This window comes from Mauremys reevesii, linkage group 1 (genome assembly GCF_016161935.1).
Source record: "Mauremys reevesii isolate NIE-2019 linkage group 1, ASM1616193v1, whole genome shotgun sequence".
Classification (NCBI taxonomy): domain Eukaryota; kingdom Metazoa; phylum Chordata; order Testudines; family Geoemydidae; genus Mauremys; species Mauremys reevesii.
In genome coordinates, this window is record NC_052623.1 from 140,436,432 (window position 1) to 140,454,158 (window position 17,727).

The following is a 17,727-nucleotide window of genomic DNA, read 5'->3' on the forward strand; positions in this document are numbered from 1 at the left end:
CTCGATGGTGAAAAAAATAGAAAATTCATTAGAATAAAAATGGACTATTATTCCAAGATGAGCAACAATGGATTACATTGAATTTATGAATTACTAATGTTTATTTTATGGGAATAATGACACTGACGTTCCCATGTGACCTTTTTTCTGACACACCCTCTGGGAAGGAGTATATCTGACAAATATCTCTGTTCAATATGGCTCAAGCTCTACCCTTAGAATTTCATTCACCACTCCAGTGGGAGCTGCATGTGAGCATCTGAGGGTAGATTTGGGCTCAATATTTGTTTTCCTCTCTTTGTGCTTCTTGTAAGCTGAACACAAAAATAGAGAGGGTTATTATCACAAGAGGCAAGGACGATCATCACAGTCCACAGTTTAAAAACTGGCTGGAACTACCGATGTCACATTCTGAAAAACTGAGGATCACACTGCATAAATAACCGAACTTAATTTAAAAAATAAAACTGCAATATTTTATACAGGGAGGCTTTATGTCCTTCTTGACTGACCCACCCACTTTTCTTGCTGGAAGTCCTGGCTCCTGCTGAGTGTACTGGTGTGTCATCAAAAAAGAGAGAGGCAGCAGCAGCAGCCTGTTCTGTACAATGAGGAATGCTTGTGCCCTTGTAAAGAATCTGGCAATGTGGGGGCATCTAAGGTAGTCCATCCTTCTGGAGAGAGGAGCACTGCTGGGGAGCTAACATGTTGAAGCCAGCCTGGCGTGCTGAGCTTCCTGTCCTCCCACTGCTGCCTGCAGAGCCACCAGTCTGTGCCAGCTCCCCTCACAGTGACCATTTTATCTGGTGCTTGGAGGAGAGAAGCGAAAGTGGGACAAAGAGAGTGAAGCTGTGTATTTCCCCTCCAGTGCCTCTCTGATAGTGGGTGATTCATCTGCATACACTTTAAACAGGGAGAAAGGGAAGAGAGGGCTGTTAATCTGTCTTTAGTAGATGTTGTTTATAGATACTAAAAAGATTCACCCCAGGAACTAATCAGATTAATAAAAAATGCTATTTGTGTAGTTGCTTTTCAGGGTAGGAAACATTTTAAATGTGGACTGCATGGTGTGTGAGGAGAGGCAATGAATGCAACCACAAGAATATGTTTGGCACAATTCATTTAGGCCTTTAAATATGAGACAGATGTTATTTTTATCATGAGAGAAAATGAAACAGGCAAGAAGTAACTTACTTAGGACAGAGTCTTCTGTTTTGAAAACAGTCCTCCTTTTTCCCAGTCTCATTGTTCCTCCCATATCTCCAGGATTGTGTTCAGGCATGTCAATGACCTTGCAAGAGAAAATATTGAAGTAGTGTTTCATGATTTCTTTATTTGAGAAAAATATATAGAAGTCCATGTGACATTAAAATATTAACTTTATTATATTTACAATATTTCATACATATTATTAGATGGAATACCAATGAATTACAAAGCATGTTTACCAAAGAATGCTGCTACATAGTTGGCAATCACAAGGTTGCCAAAAGCTTTGGTACTGTAATCAGATTGCAATGAGGGACATAAACTGAATATCCAGCCAGACCACTTTAAGGACCTAGATAAAGACTGATCCAGGTGGCACTCAATCTGCAAGGAGTCTACATCCTTCTGGAATTTCCCATGATGATGATGATGATATATGCAACCCACATTAGGATATCATCAATGACAGCAAGACATTTTTGGGGCAAGAAAGGTGTCACAATATCCCTTCAACTCTTTGCTCTTATGTACCATACTTTAAATGTGTAATGCTTTGGAACCACAGTTTGATCACAGCTAGCTCACATGCTGCTGAACATGACTTGCCCTGGTCTACGCTGACCGGTCAGTCATATGCATTGTCATTTAAGTTAACTCTTCACAAACATGTTTGACTACAATAAGATTTTGAAATGTAGACATGCCCTTGATTTCAAAAATTACCTTTGCAATGTGACATACCCTCAGGTAGCCCTGACTTCCTGAGTCTGTAGGCATCCTGACACATTAGCTGCGAGGTGTGAACTGCCCTAGTCATATTAATGGGGTGGTGATTCTGAATCCTAAACAACATCAACTTTGTTAACAGTTTTACTACAGATAACAGAAAAACATTACGAAGAAGGAGTATGAAGTTCTGCCCAATCTACTGTGAATGGCATCTCGTATAGCTATCATAAACGGGTGGAGCTTGGTTTGTGGGCAGAATTTGGGACGATATCACTTTCCCTGTTGCAGCACGACCTCTGAAAGAAGGACCGTAAGATAACTCTTAGCTTCCAATTAACATAATGAATTCTGCTCTCTAATCCTGACTGTCACCTGAAGAACCAGAAGCAGCTGAAACTGCGTTTTGCCTACAGCAGGAACAGTATTCTGATTCTGCTGCACAAAACATACAATTATTTCTGGTAGTCTTTGTAACCTGAACACACTATTCAATTGAATTTTTTTTTGCCCCGAGTGTGATTAGTTGCAAGGAATGACACAGGGATTACAGTTAAAATTCTGCCGTTTGCCTGGTTCTGCTGATACTAGCCATTATATCTATGGGAAATCCCTCTCACAGTGATAAAATCTTTCAAAATGGTAGAGACACCAAATTTATGTATCCATATATGGAAAAACACACCAAGGAATGAGACTGGCCAAGAAGGGTTCAGAAAATAAAAAACAGTCACACAGAGTGGTAATCAGGAGCTGCATTTTATTAATTTTAGTTTGCCCTTCTGGAGCAATAAAAACATTCTATGAGAGCAATAATGCGTTTCATAAAATGAAGCTATACAATTCACAAGGGATGGTGGAAGGTGCTTGGGGCACTGTGCCAATGTAATTCAGATGTGCAATTATCTCTGCATAACCTCATATCTTTCAAATGTTATTTATGATCTATATACTTGTTGTAAAGTACCACAAATAAAAGCAGTGATCAAACTGGTTGACGATTACAAACCCTGTAATTACTTCCCAAACAACATGAATGTGGGGATTATGCAGCTTCTTCAGCCAAAGTATCACTACTCCAGTCCACATATTTTTAAATCAATGATACTTTTCTGAATTCTACTTACCATTTTATTTGCAGTATGCACTTGAAACACTGGGCACAGTTACATAATCAAAACATATAACATCAAAAACAGAATGTACAAAACACACAGGGTGAAATACTGACTGAAGTCAAAGGCAAAACTCTAATGGGGAGTTGCTTGCTTGCCTCTAGAACATAGGAAGGGTGGCTTTTCAGTGGGTATACTCGTTCTTGTAGATGACATGGGGTGGTGGTGATGAACAGTCATTCATCCTCACTAATGATTACCTCCAATAGGATTGTGTGGGTTCCATGTTTTTGCTGTTTAATGTGTATTTCAGGCAGGACCGGCTCCAGATTTTTTGCCGCCCCAAGTGGGGAAAGAAAAAGCCACGGCGGCGCAATCGCGCCGCTCCACTCTTCGGCAGCAATTCAGCGGCAGGTCCTTCGCTCCAAGAGGGACTGAGGGACCTGCCACCGAAGACCCGGACATGCCGCCCCAGTAGCGGCTGGAGTGCCACCCCTTGGTATTGGCCGCCCCAAGCACCTGCTTCTTTAGCTGGTGCCTGGAGCTGGCCCTGATTTCAGGTTACTGAAGAAGATCATGAGGGCCAAGGTTGTTAAAATTGGAAGCTCCTAAATCCATACTTAGTCACCTGCTTGAATTTCAAAAGCTCTGAGCACCTAAATAGCATTCTACAAAGTCAACATTAGGATCCTATTTTTAAAAACTAGATCCGAGAGGTTTTCATCTATTGTTACCTGTATGCTGATGATTATGCTCATCTGTACTTTTTATTCCCCACTTCAAATCTAATCTTTATATCTCTTTGCCTTCCCAGTACCTGGCCAAGATAGGATCTTCCATGAACATTAATTCAAAATATCCTGAAAGTAATGCTGGCAGGTAGATGAAAGCCTCTGGAGAAAGTGAGAGAGATGGCAACTTCCTCCTTTGTTGACACTATGCCTGATTCTTGGATTCTGTGACGTTGCCACTCTAATCTGGGCCTCTCCATATACTTATCCACCTCTTAGTTACCTCCACATGAGATTACAGAATTTGGGGCTGGTCTTGAAGAAGAATCAAAAGCATCAGCTAGCACATAATGTGGCTTCCTATTTAGGAAATGGGGAACTTCAGTTGGAACATGTTACAATTTTGCTCTGGGAGGTGAACTTCTATTTTTGCCTCCAGGTGGAAAGCAAAGTGCTGATGAGTATCTCTAAAGTGCTAAAAATAGCCACTCTATGAAACCACATATTTTCCCATGCCCCACTACAGCAATTATGGTTACGCAGAGACAAAATCAGAAAGGCTAAGGCACAAAATGAGTTATATCTAGCAAAGGGCATAAAAGGCAATAAAAAGTTGTTCTACAAATACATTAAGAGCAAGAGAAAGACGAAGGAAAGTGTAGGTCCTCTACTTAGCGGGGAAGGAGCTTATAATCAAGAATGTTAGGGTGTTTAATGCTTACTTTGCTACATTATTCACTAAAAAGGTTAATGGTGATCAGATACACAACACCATTAATATTAACAAAAGGGGGGGAAGTAACACAAGCCAAAATAGTGAAAGAACAGATTAAAGTATATTTAGATAAGTATGTAATTCATCCTGGGGTACTTAAGGAACTAGCTGAAACAATCTCAGAACCCTTAGCAATTGTCTTTGAGTACTCATGGAGGATGGGTGAGGTCCCAGAGGACTGGAGAAGGGCAAACATAGTATCTATCTTTAAAGGGGGGAACAAAGAGGACATAGGAATTACAGACCAATCAGCCTAACTTTGAACTGGAAAAATATGGGAACACAATTATTAAACAATCTATTTTTAAGCATCTAGAGGATAATAGGGTTATAAGAAATAGCCAACATGTATTTGTCATGAACAAGTCATGCCAAATCTCACCCTAATTTCCTTCTTTGACAGGGTTACTGGCCTACTGGATAGGAAGGAAGCAGTAGACATGATATATCTTAATTTTAGTAAGGCTTCTGATGCAGTCCCACATGACAGTCTCATAAACCATGGTCTAGATGAAATTACTATAAGGTGGGTGTATAACTGGTTGAAAGACCATACTCAAAGAGTAGTTATCAATGGTTTGCTGTCAAAGTGGCAGGGCATATCTAGTGGGGTGCCACAGGGGACAGTCCTGGGACTGCTATTATTCAATATTTTAATGACTTGGACAATAGAATGGTGAGTATGCTTATACAATTTGCAAAGGACACCAAGCTGGGAGGGGTTGCAAGCACTTTGGAGGGTAGGATTAGAATTCAGCAGGACCTAGACAAATTGGAGGATTGGACTGAAGTCAACAAGATGAAATTCAATAGAGACAAGTACAAAGTACTTCACTTAGGAAGGAAAAATCAAATGCACAACTACAAAAAGTGGAATAACTGGCTTTGCAGTAGTATTGCTGAAAAGGAGCTATGGGTCATAGTGGATCACAAATGAAGGAGTCAACAATGTGATGTAGTTGCAAAAAAGGTTAATAACATTCTGGGGTGTATTAACAGGAGTGGCATAGTAAAGCATGGGAGGTAATTGTCCCATTCTGCTCAGCACTGATGAGGCCTCACATGGAGTACTGTGTCCATTTCTGAGCACCAAACTTTAAGAAAGATGTGAACAAACTGGAGAGTGTCCAGAAGAGAACAACAAGAATGATAAAAGGTTTAGAAAACCTGACCGATGATGAAAGGTTAAAAAAACTGGGAATGGTTAGTTTTGAGAAAAGAAGACTGGGAGGGGACCTGATAGCAGTCTTCAAATATGTTGGGGGCTGTTACAAAGAGGACAATGATCAATTGTTTCACTTAATGCAGGACAAGAAGTAATGGCTTAATTTACAGCAAGGAAGATTTAGGTTAGCTACACCTCTACCTCGATATAACGCTGTCCTTGGAAGCCAAAAAATCTTATTGCGTTATAGGTGAAACCACGTTCTATCGAACTTGATTTGATCTGCTGGCACGCGCAGCTGCTTTACCGCATTATATCCGAATTCGTGTTATATCGGGTGGCGTTATAACGGGGTAGAGGTGTATTAGGAAAATAAATTCTAACTATAAGGGCAGTTAAGTACTGGAATAGGCTTCCAAGGGAGGCTGTGGAATTTTTGGGGGTTTTGGGGGTTTTTTAAGAACAGGCTGGACAAACACCTGTCAGGGATGGTCTAAGTTTACTTGGTCCTGCCTCAGCACAGTGGGCAGGACTTGATGACTTCTTGAGGTTCCTTCCAGCCCCATGCTTCTGTTATTCTATCTAGAAATTTTTTGCTCACTGGTTCCGTAGTTAAATTTTCATGGTGGGCAGCAGCCCCTGGAACTCTCATCTATTTAAAATCTACCTAAGTCTAAGTTAGGTGATCTTTAAGAAAAAATATATGATGCAGTTGTTTAATCTTGTTTCTAATTAGCAGGAGATTTTCTGTCAGAGGGGTGGTGGTCTAAAACGGGAAACAGTCTATTACGTGTGGTCACGTTATTTTTATTTTTGTACTTATTTAGTTATTCTTTGATAGGCACATTATAAACTAATCCTCTACCGCTTCCCCAGATTTTTAGAGTGTCTTGAATTCTAGGGTCCCAGGTGAACTGAAAAGGGCTCTGACTACAAATGCTTTGTGTGGTTGGGTGGGGAAAAGAGGTATTTATAAATTAATTCCTCACGTTGGACCTCAACCTGGACCCTCCTTTTCACTTAGATAACCTCTACTGCTGTCTACTCCTTTGGAGACTATTTGAGACAACCATCAATGCTTATTTGTTCCATTACTTTGGGAGTGTCTATACTACAGTGCTACACCTACGCCACTGTGGTGCTGTAGACACTACGGCATTGGAAGGATTTTTTCCATCACTGTAGTAAATCCTACCTACTGTGTGCACATAATTAATTAGCCATGGGTATTTTTAATTTTTTATGCAAAAAAAGAACTTCTGCCAAAATGAACAGGAGTACTTGTGGCACCTTAGAGACTAGCAAATTTATTTCAGCATAAGCTTTCGTGGGCTACAGCTCACTTCTTCGGATGCATAGCACTTCTGCCAAAATGTTACTGCAGTTCTGTCTTTTGCCCACCAGAGGATGCTGTGGCGCAAGAACAGCAGCAGCTCCCAGCAGAAAATAACTTCTGCAGTTCTGCCTTTTGCCCACGGAGGGCACTGTGGTGATAGGAGACAAGCAGTAGCTCCCGGCCAGCTAGGGAAGAGAAAGAGCCTGCCTTATTTGCAGCACCTGTCAGGCCAGGAGATAGGGGCTATGGGGAGACAGACAGGATGGAATGATGAGGGATCAGACAGGGGCTCATAAGGGCTAGTGGGGGAGGACAGACTGGGGCAGGGGCTGAATGGGAGTGGAGACACAGGGTCACAGCGGGGAGGGAGGTGCAGGGCCACATGGTGATGGGGGAGAGGGTACAGAGCTACATAAAGACAAAGGGTGGCTGAGTGGGGGCAAAGAGACACATGGGGATGGGGGATACAGGGACACATAGGGACAGGGGTGGCTGAGGGGGGGCACAGAGACAAATGGAGACAGGGGGTGGGGGTACAGAGTCACATAGGGACAGAAGAGTGGCTGGGTGGGGGCACAGAGACACATGGGGATGGGAGGAGTGGGTGTCTGAGTGGGGGTGGAGGGACACATGGGATGCAGGAAGACATGCCAACAGGGACAGATGTGTCTGACTGAATGGGAGAGGCTAGGGGTCACCATGTGTATGGTGGAAGTTCCCTAACAATCCCTCCCTGCCCCCCACAAAAAACTGTTCCATACTTTTCCCACCCATACCCAACATCCCTTCAAGTTCACACCCAGGCTCCTTCCCTACAATTTACTTCCCTCTCTTTCAGCTCCTCCATTACCCCTGGCTCCCCTAAGCCGTTGCACTGCTTCTGAGGGATGCGGGAAATATGGTTCTGTATTGTAGTTTAAATGAATTATTACTCAGAGTTCTGTATTAATATGCCTAGTAAGGAATCTATTTGTCAAAAAACATTTCCTAAATCTTTTTTGTTGTCTGTATTGTTACTGACACTTGCTGACAGGTATTTTGAAATAAATGACCAAAAATAATTGAAACTGGTATACTTATATTGTGTTATTTTGGTGAATAAAATATGCAGAATTTTGAAATATTGTGTGCAGAACTTTTAGTTTTTTGTTGCAGAATTTTTAATGTTTTGGCGCAGAATTCCCCCAGGAGTATGTTTAGGTAATAACAGTATGGTCTCATTGGTATTAAATCACAATGATGAATGACTTTAAAAACCCATAGAGTTCAATATTTGCTAGTAATTTTCTGTGTGGAGTATTTCACTGCTATTAGGAAATTTATAAATGAAAATGAGAAAACTGTCAGACTCAGATATTTAGTTCATAAGCCTCAACCTGTGGAAGCTGCACCACTTATCATGTTAAGTATTTGCCTTCTGGCACAAGTCTTTGCTGGTGGGGCAAATTATCAACTAGCCTAATTTTCCCAGGACCATCAGGATTTGAAAGAGATTGTCTCATGCCCTGCAATACCAACTGTGAGAATGCAATAAATCTTAGTATTTGGAAGGAGATGAAACAATTTTTAAACCCCAAACCTTTCATTTTTGGTTCAGGCTGCCATCTATAAATGTGGCCACTTAAGAGCTCTGTCACTGCAAATGGCTGATGTGGGGAGAATCTCATTTAACAACAAATCACAATGTTCCATTTACATCCAGAATTCTGTATTATACTCTAAAATACATAGAAAGTGGAAGTCCTCACAAAGCAAACCAAATAAACTAGCTATGCTACTTTAGCATTTGTACAGTTAGCTTCACATCTGCAATATGCTACGTTCTATCCTTGAATCGATAACATTTTATTTTAAAGACTTTGGAAAATCAGTAAGAACTTCAATTTTGTCTGCCATTTTAATCCTCTCCTGTTTAGGGAACAAATGATTTGTCATTGCGGAAAGCACTCAATATTAATATAAGTGCTGATCAAATTGCCAGGAGAAGGAATGACTATAGAGACTAACTAAACACTGAGAGCTCAAAGGATAATGCTAACAGTAACATAGGTGTGCAGAGGGGAAAGCAGATGGTAGTATGAAATGAAGCAGCAGCTGCTGTTGATTACTAATACCTCCTGGAATGGTTAAGAAAATCCCTGCAATGACTCCCTTTAAAATGCCCCTTTAAAGTGCATAAAAAGGGTGTTCCTTTTTTAAACAGTGATTTCTCATTCATAATTCACTGAAATTGTAAAGATAATGGAGATGTTGATGTGGAAAGCCCACAAAGGCATTATTTACTACATTTTAGAGCTAGTTTAAATATATCCACATTTTCCTCAATATTCATAGTGCACCAAAATCTTCTTTATGTTTTCTGTTTGCATATTTAGCATTACTACCACTTGATTTCAGAATATTTCTAGTATTTCATGCATATGATATTTTTGGCATTGATATTAAGATCATGATATTTAGCATAGCTGCTGGCCATTTAAATAAATTAAGAAAATAAAAAAAACAGCAAATAAAATTCTTACATAGAGCAGAAAAAAATAACTAGTACAAATGAGATGAGGCACTTGAAAGCTGATATCCTCCCTAAAACTAGAGTTAACAAACTCCTATTGACAAGATATGGCATGAGCTGACAGCCACTTGCAATTTGTCTTTAATTTTATACTTGTAATCAAAACTGGATACAGTTTACTTGCAGAGTTACACAAAGGATCTTAATCAAAACTCTGCATCCAAATACCCCTGGACTTCACATGGGTTCAAAATCTGAACTTTTGCAGCTAGCCTCTGACTCACTAATGGGTTAAACCAAAACCCTGGATCCTAACATACCAAAACTTTGGAGGGAGAATTGCAAACTTACAATCTAAATTTTATAGCTTGGGCTGATTTCTAGTTTAACATGACCTATGGCCCTGATTCTGGAAAACACTTAATTGTGTGTTTAAGTTTATCCATAGAAACGTGCTGTTCTGAGCAGGAGTACTTTCCTGAAACGGGGCCAATATGAACACGCTTTCTGTAGTATAACTGATTGCACATAGCAAGAGATCATAGAAAGTACAGCAAGGAACTGAACCTTGAATACTTAAAAATGGTCACAGTCAGTTCATTTTGGTAGAAATGTCTGTCATAAATCGTTTGGAAGTGTGGCCCAAAAGAATCTGGAGCAACATCATCAACAAATTAAAATTATTTTTTATTAATATGGACTGACAATGGAAAATCTTTCATAATCAAGTTGGTGTGGCAGCCCAGAAACACTTCGAAGAGTTGTCCCAATCCACATTCCTCAATCTCGTATGAATCTTCTAGCAGTTCTGGTTTTGTTAACTCAGGTAAGAATGATTTTTATACAATATCTAAAATTTCAATCTCTCATACTTTGCGTTTCCTTTTGGAACTGATTCAGACCCACACTTGCGAACTCTGAACAAGCTCCTGGAGGAGGAAGAGAAGGAGTCATCTTGCCCTACAGCATGACAGACTGGAGGCTGGACACCCACCATCCCCTTCTTTGTATCCTCTCACACCATGCCCAAGTAAACTTGCTGCTCACCCTCCTTGTCTGGGGTGGGATCTGAGTTACTACAGAGAATTCTTTCCTGGGTGCTGGCTGGTGAGTCTTGCCCACATGATCAGGGTTTAACTGATCGCCATATTTGGGGTCGGGAAGGAATTTTCCTCCAGGGCAGATTGGCAGAGCCCCTGGAGGTCTTTCGCTTTCCTCTGAAGCATGGGGCACAGGTCACTTGCTGGAGGATTCTCTGCATCTTGAGGTCTTTAAAGCACGATTTGAGGACTTCAATAACTCAGACATAGGTTAGGGGTTTGTTACAAGAGTGAGTGAGTGAGATTCTGTGGCCTGCATTATGCAGGAGGTCAGACTAGATGATTATAATGGTCCCTTCTGATCTTAAAGTCTATGAGTCTATGGGCTGGTCTACACTGGGGGGCGGGATATCGATCTGAAATACGCAACTTCAGCTACGTGAATAGCGTAGCTGAAGTCGAAGTATCTTAGATCGATTTACCTCGGGTCCTCACGGTGCAGGATCGACATCCGCGGCTTCCCGTGTCAACTCCACTAGATGAGACACGATATATCAATCCCCAAAAAATCGATCGCTACCCACTGATACGACGGGTAGTCTGGATGTACCCTATGAGTATATGAGTCTGGAATTACTGGTCTTGCAGAGCACGGTACTTCCATGAACTGATAAAGACTGGCTCAGAACTCAGTCGTACAAAATGCCTTTGCGTCTCTTGTTTTTTCTTCTCCTTTTTCTTTGCTCTTTTTTTATTTTGTGGCTTGCATTTCTTTACTCACCAGAAGGCTCCATGCTGCTCAAGGTAGGGGTCTGGGAGCCAACTGGTGGTTCCAGTAGCCTTTATGTGTTCTTGCAGCTCAGCTCTATGTTACAGGAACAAAAAGAAAAGAGAAGAAAAGACTGTGCCAGAAGTTTCCCCATAGCTGGCTACATTAGGAGCCACTTCTGGAGCAGCACAGTAAGGCAGTCAGCTTTCAAGGACCCACTTGCTATTTTCTCCACAGCCACAGGCACATACTATTTTATTCACCCCTTCTCTGATGAGTTCTGACCTGCCCCTCTCAACTTGTATCCAGTGAAAGAAGTGCAGGCCTAGGAACCAGGATGTGTTGAGTTCCCTAACTGTCCTTAACAACACTTTCCACTCACAGAGCTTTGCAAATTGAACGTATTGTCCCCATTTTAGTGGTGGAGAAAATTAGTGTAAAAGAGGTTAAGGGATTTGGTTGAGGGACACTGCCTAAAAGTCAGGAGGCCTTTCTAATCTTGGTTCTGACAAAAACTTGCTGAGACCTTGGGCAAGTCATTTAACTTCACAGCACTTCCATTTGTCGGAAGTATATCTACAGGCATTTTTTTTAGCTATGAAATAACATGCAATATATTATCAAGGCCAGTGACCAGAACAGAACTCAATCCCTTCAGGCTCCAAATCTGGTCTTTAATCCAGTTGACCGCATGGCTGTTGGGGAAGACTTCTACCATAAATTTTTGCATCACGCCTTGGCAAAATGTCAAGTGAAAAATGCTTTGCAGGTTTTCACCTGCCTCGCTGCAGATGTTCTTCAGTCTCCTGAACATTCAACATTTTCAGAGTCCAAAATCCCATGTAAACAAACTCATGAAAAATTCTAAACATGTTTTCTTGACAAACTGCTTCCATCAATTTTGCCCGGTGAGAGGTATTACTGCTTTATGGATAAAATCCTTTATAACTGTATCTGTATGTACAATCTCTACTAATGCCAACTCTACATTTTTTTCCAAATACATAATCATTGCACATAAAATGCAATCCATAAATAAATATTTTAAAACAGAATGTGTCAAACTGATTACTTTAATTTTGCAGGCAGATATCATAAGAACATTTCCTTTCAAGCTTTACCAGAAATGCCGCAAAAAAGGGGGCAATCCTGGCCAGCTGTCCCAGAGTGAACTGAAACTCCAGACTTACTGAAGCTAAGTGCAGGCAAAGTGGCTGAACTCAGACAGTGCTGTGCATGGAATGGATATGGTGAGCTGGGGTGTTGTGTCCATATGGGTAATCTTTGCTAAGGGCTTGAATTTAACTAGAAGTGAGTGGAACAAACTTCCAGCACTTTGGGTCTGATCCAATTCCCATTAGAATAAATGGCCAAACTTCAGTAGTACAGGACTGGACTATTTGTGACTTAACAAGAATCCAACCATAGTCACTTCACATCCTTCCCTCACATCACATCTACACACGCTGTTAACCTCATCACGGTCCCCCAGGGGCAACTCAAGCTGTTACGGTGTTCCTTGCCCTTCATATCTTTGTTAGGATAAACTCCTGCTCCCTCTGAAGTGACCTAAATGCAGCTGAACTATATTAGGATTGAGAGGCCATTCAGGGGACCAAAAAGAAGAGGGGTTTCATGGGACTAGCCAAGCTTGGGGAGGGTAACTGTGATTATATGGCTCCCCTGGCCAAAACCCCAACTAGAGGGGAGCTTTGCCCAGGCTGGAGTTCTCTGTGGGGGACTGGTGGACGACAGAAGTCTTCTCCTCCAGCCACAGATTACCATCTGTGCTGCTGCATGGCCAGTCTCAGGGATGCAGCCATTACTCCTGTGCTCCCTGACATATAACTGCACATTGCAAAGAGGTCAAAGATTTGATCTTCAAATCCCTAGGTGCTCCTATCTCCAATCTGAGCTCTGTCTATTCCTTTATTCAGTATTTAGTTATTTCATGTCATGGTGGCGATCGAGTTTGTACTGTATGGATGTAAAGTCTAGAATTAAGATGGGGGGGGGGAATCTTTATAAAAGATTTAGTAGGTGTAAATCTTGCAAAATAGGTTAGAAGGGTATTCATTTTACAAGCAATGATTAAAGATTTTAATTATAGCTTAACTTGCTTAATGGAAAAATTTGATCTTGGACAGTCCACTTGGTACTTTCTTAATAAAATGCCAGGTACTTAGTCACAACTGATTTAGGCTCAAGGAAGAGAAACACAAATTTGTCTTTGCACTGCCCCCAAAATCCTACTAATGTTTTGATGCATTGTTCTGATATAATCCGTGTTTTACATACTTCACAATATTTTCTATCACTTGCCATGGTTACAAAACACACACCTTGCTTGCCATTGAAACAGATGGATACAAAGCAGGACAGCATATATAAGAAACATATTTGTCATACACACACAACAATAAATCAACAGAAGAAAAGTGTAGGTTTGCGTGCTCAGAATCAACAGTACCTAGCTTCATAACTGTACTCTAGATCACCCTATTGCATATAAGATTTAGCAATTTAGGCAAACTGCAGCTACAGGGCCTGATCCAGAACCTATTGAAATCAATGGAAACCCCCCCAGTAACTTCAAGGGGCCCATAGTTGAGAGAGGTTAGCCATTCCTGCAGTGTCTTGAGAAAAACTGATACACAAATAATGTTAGTAGCAGGACTACTTCGTGCCAACTGCAGGTTGGAAATTGGCTATGTCATTGCCAGTCCTCTTATCAGGGGAATTTAACCGCTGAAATTAACATTACATATGTTTAACTTTTTGTTTATTAATCCTCACAGGATATATCTAACATATTTAAAGAGATGGACAAAAATAATGATGGAGAAGTCAGTCTGGAGGAATCTGAGGCTGCGCTAGCCAAGCTGAAAAGGTCTGGCCAGTAAAATATTCCACAAAGGGGAGGAGCATCACAACTACAAGAAAGGAGAGAAAAAACATTGACTTCATAAAACAAATAAGTCTTTAATGTCACAGATTTATTTGTTTTTTATTGTGAGAAAAGTGACCATGAGAAAATAAGGATCTTCCTTAAAGACAAAATAAGATGCACACTTTATTCTCAGAGCTGCTCACCTTTTATTACAGTTCCTCTACCTTGACTGTTATCATATTCCAGCAGATTCCGATTCCAGTTATTTCATAGTCATTAAACAGTCTTAGTAAAGTAGCTCCATTAGGAGCCAGGAAAAAGAATCAATCACTCCAAGTCCTCTTCCCCCACCAGACCATCACTGAGCAAACCCCATCACTAGGTTCTGGAGGTTTCCACGGGTTGCTCGCAAAGGCCTTTGGACCCCTGTAAACATTAACATCCCCAGCAGGTCCCGTGGAGAGACCTAGCCATGCTACTTCCTTTCTTCTGCTCCCACCAAACCACCTTCAGACCCATTAGCAAAAGAGACAGCCTTGGATTCCGATGACTGAAGTTTCCCATTGTCAGGTCCCAACATTCCCAACATTGTCCCAACATTCTGTCATCCCCCTGCCCTGCCCTGGGATGAATTTAGACCCCAGAATTGGGTAATTCCTTTTAGGAAAGAAATTGAGTGGGCAGCAGACAAAAATTTAGTAGATTATCCTAATCTCCATTTTATTCCAGTCAGAATGCACCCTTGTTGTGGTAGAGCTTTGGCTGAGGGAGTGCTATTGGTGGGTAATTTTTGTGAGATGAGTGTGAATTCCTGGAAGTGCCTTTGAGACTGCCGGAAACACAATTTTTAAAAAAAGATTCTCTCTTTTTAATTCTAAAATAGAATAACAAACCAATATAACAAATTTGTAATTAATGCTGAACTTGTTATTTAACTTCTTCCTCCATGGCAGGTAAGGGCAGGGTACTAGAAAGGGATACCGGATAGAGGTTTGTCATTACCTTGCTTGACTATGCCTTGAAGCACCTGGAAGTACTCATCTCATGGGAAGAAGTTAGAATTATGAACTTTTTTCCCCTTTCAAATTGTTAGTCTCTAAATATCTTTCTTTTTCTTTCTCCCTCCCCAATTTATTTGAATAGAATGAAGGACAGGGAAATGGAACTGTATTCAGATAATGAAACTGAGACAGGTAAAGTTTATTGGATTTCAAGCGAAATCTCTGGTATGAAGAGGCAATACAGAGTGTCTGGGCTTGCAGTCACTTTCCATTAAAAGGGCACATGCCAAAAATATTTACTTATCTTGGTTTGAATTCTGCATGAGAAAAAAAACCACCTTATTCTGTCTGTGATTCAAGGTCAAATAACTCATTTTATCTTAATATAACAAAAACTATTCAGCTGGGATGGGCAGATTTATTAATTTTAAAGTGAATTTTCTGATTATTGCTAAATATTGTTGCTTCTGTTTTATATGCAGCTAACTTGTGATTCCAAATTGAAGAGAAAAACATATCGCTTTACTGTTTAAGATGATCCAATGAGAATGTCTGATTTACAACTTGGAGCAAATAAACCAACATAGATGGAAGAGGAAGTTCTACTGCACAAGCTGAGCCAAGTGTCCAGGAAACTTTCTTTGAGGCACATCCCCACCCCAATCACCCACTTCACTAACAAGACCAGCCTCAATGATGTGCCCAAGATGCACAAGTTTACAAAGGGCAAGCAATGAGTGGGCAGTGTATACAAATAACAACCCCACTTATTAGCTCATAGTCACTTTTCTCACAATAAACTAACTAACTAAATAAATAAATCTGTGGCTTTTGGGACTTATTTTTGATGAGGTCCATGTTGTTTCTCTCCTTTCTTGTAGTTGTGAAGCTGGGCTTGAACCCTAGGCCTTCAGATAGAACCGCTGGTACTTGAGCTAAGAGACTGTCTTTGTTAGCTAGAAGCTGTGGTAAAATCTTAGTCTCTTATGCAGATCAGCCAGGACAGGAAGGCAAAACCCCTTTATCCTAGTGTGGCTTGAGTAACCCACAACATATACAAAACATCCATACAGTACAAACTCGATGTCATGGTGGCGATGGAGTTTGTACTGTATGGATGTAGCAGGGGATGTGTGGCACAAATGTTCACCAAGACAGGGGGTGGAAAAGGAAAAGCAGGTAAACATAACACAAAGCAGTGTAAAGATACTACAAAGTGAACACAATTTAAAATTGTGGTGCAATTTGTGTTGACCTGACACTTTAAGGCCACATATTATCATATCCCACAAAGACCTCAGAGACCCAAGATACAGAGGACCACACAGGTAATTGCAAAGGTAAACAGCACACTCAGTCCTTTGCCAACTGCACTCAATCCTATTTGTTTCACAAGCTGCTCAGCTGTGAGTCCATGCTGTGAGAACTACACAGAGTAACCAATTCAAACTAATTGTAACAGTTAAAATATTGATCACTGCAATTTCTTCTAATGAATGAGCCTACTTCCCTGCCATTCCTCTTTAATATTTAATACTTGTTGCCAAAATACAACACAGTCTGACTTTCCAAAGATAGACTCAGAGACTTTAAGGTCCAAAGGGACTAGTATGATCATCTAGTCCAACCCTAGAGCACCCAAGGAGTCAGTGCCTCCCTCTCACTCGCCTCCTTATCTGAATATTGGGACAAATGGGGTCCCGATCGTACATTGATCGGGATGCGGGACAAAAGGTTAAATATCGGGACATCTGGTCACCCTATGCAAGGACAGTCTCAAGTTCAAGAAGAGACATGTACGATGCTGAAAGCATCTGACCTGTCTGCTAAATGGTCTTTGATGGCCTGTACTTTCCCCAAAATACAGAGAGCCATTCCAGTGTGTGACATCTCATGAGGAAAGCATTTCAGTGATGTGCACTCATTATTCAGTGACATCTCATTATTGAGATGATGCTCATGCCTTCCCCTCCCCTTCCCTGAGAACTGTTAGAACCAGAGTTAATGCTCCATGCCATCCAAAAGCTTTTCTGAAATGACATAAAGCACAGACCTCTAATTCTAGGAGTTCCTGAGAATACTATACCGCATGAGAGAACTGAACTTGGGGAGAAAGCAGGGAGGCTATTAGAATGACCTGATCTTCAAGAGTCAGTATAATCTAATTCTTAAAAAGTTATTGGAAGTTATTGAAAGTTAACTACAGTAAAAGCTGTGTTATCCGGCACTTTACCAGCTGGAAAGCTCTATAAACCAGCATTTCTGATCTTCATAGAAAGTCCAGTTTATAGTCCAGCTGGCGCGGGGCTGGCAGGCTCCCTACCTGGCTCCGCGTGCTCCCCAGAAGCGGTGACATGTCCCTGCTGCTCCTAGGCAGAGGAATGGTCATGAAGGGTTCAGAGTGCAGGAGGGAGTGTGGGGCTGTGGGTTGGGGCACAGGAGGAGGTGCAGGACGTAG

The 17,727-nt window shown here is 41.1% G+C and overlaps 1 protein-coding gene and 1 long non-coding RNA gene across 11 annotated transcripts in view; one reads left to right on the top strand and one right to left on the bottom strand.

Annotated features, from left to right (window-relative positions):
* CTPS2 (CTP synthase 2) overlaps positions 1-17,727 on the bottom strand; it is a 153,152-nt gene that overhangs the window by 33,621 nt on the left and 101,804 nt on the right. For all 10 annotated transcript variants that reach the window (XM_039490157.1, XM_039490129.1, XM_039490109.1 and 7 more), the window contains one exon: positions 1,195-1,291. In XM_039490157.1, the coding sequence (XP_039346091.1) occupies positions 1,195-1,291 (97 nt within the window). The remainder of the gene's footprint in view (positions 1-1,194; positions 1,292-17,727) is intronic.
* On the top strand, positions 14,871-16,055 carry LOC120372821. The gene is made up of 3 exons (XR_005585209.1): positions 14,871-14,918; positions 15,412-15,461; positions 15,752-16,055. It is a non-coding gene; the product is annotated as an uncharacterized LOC120372821 (long non-coding RNA).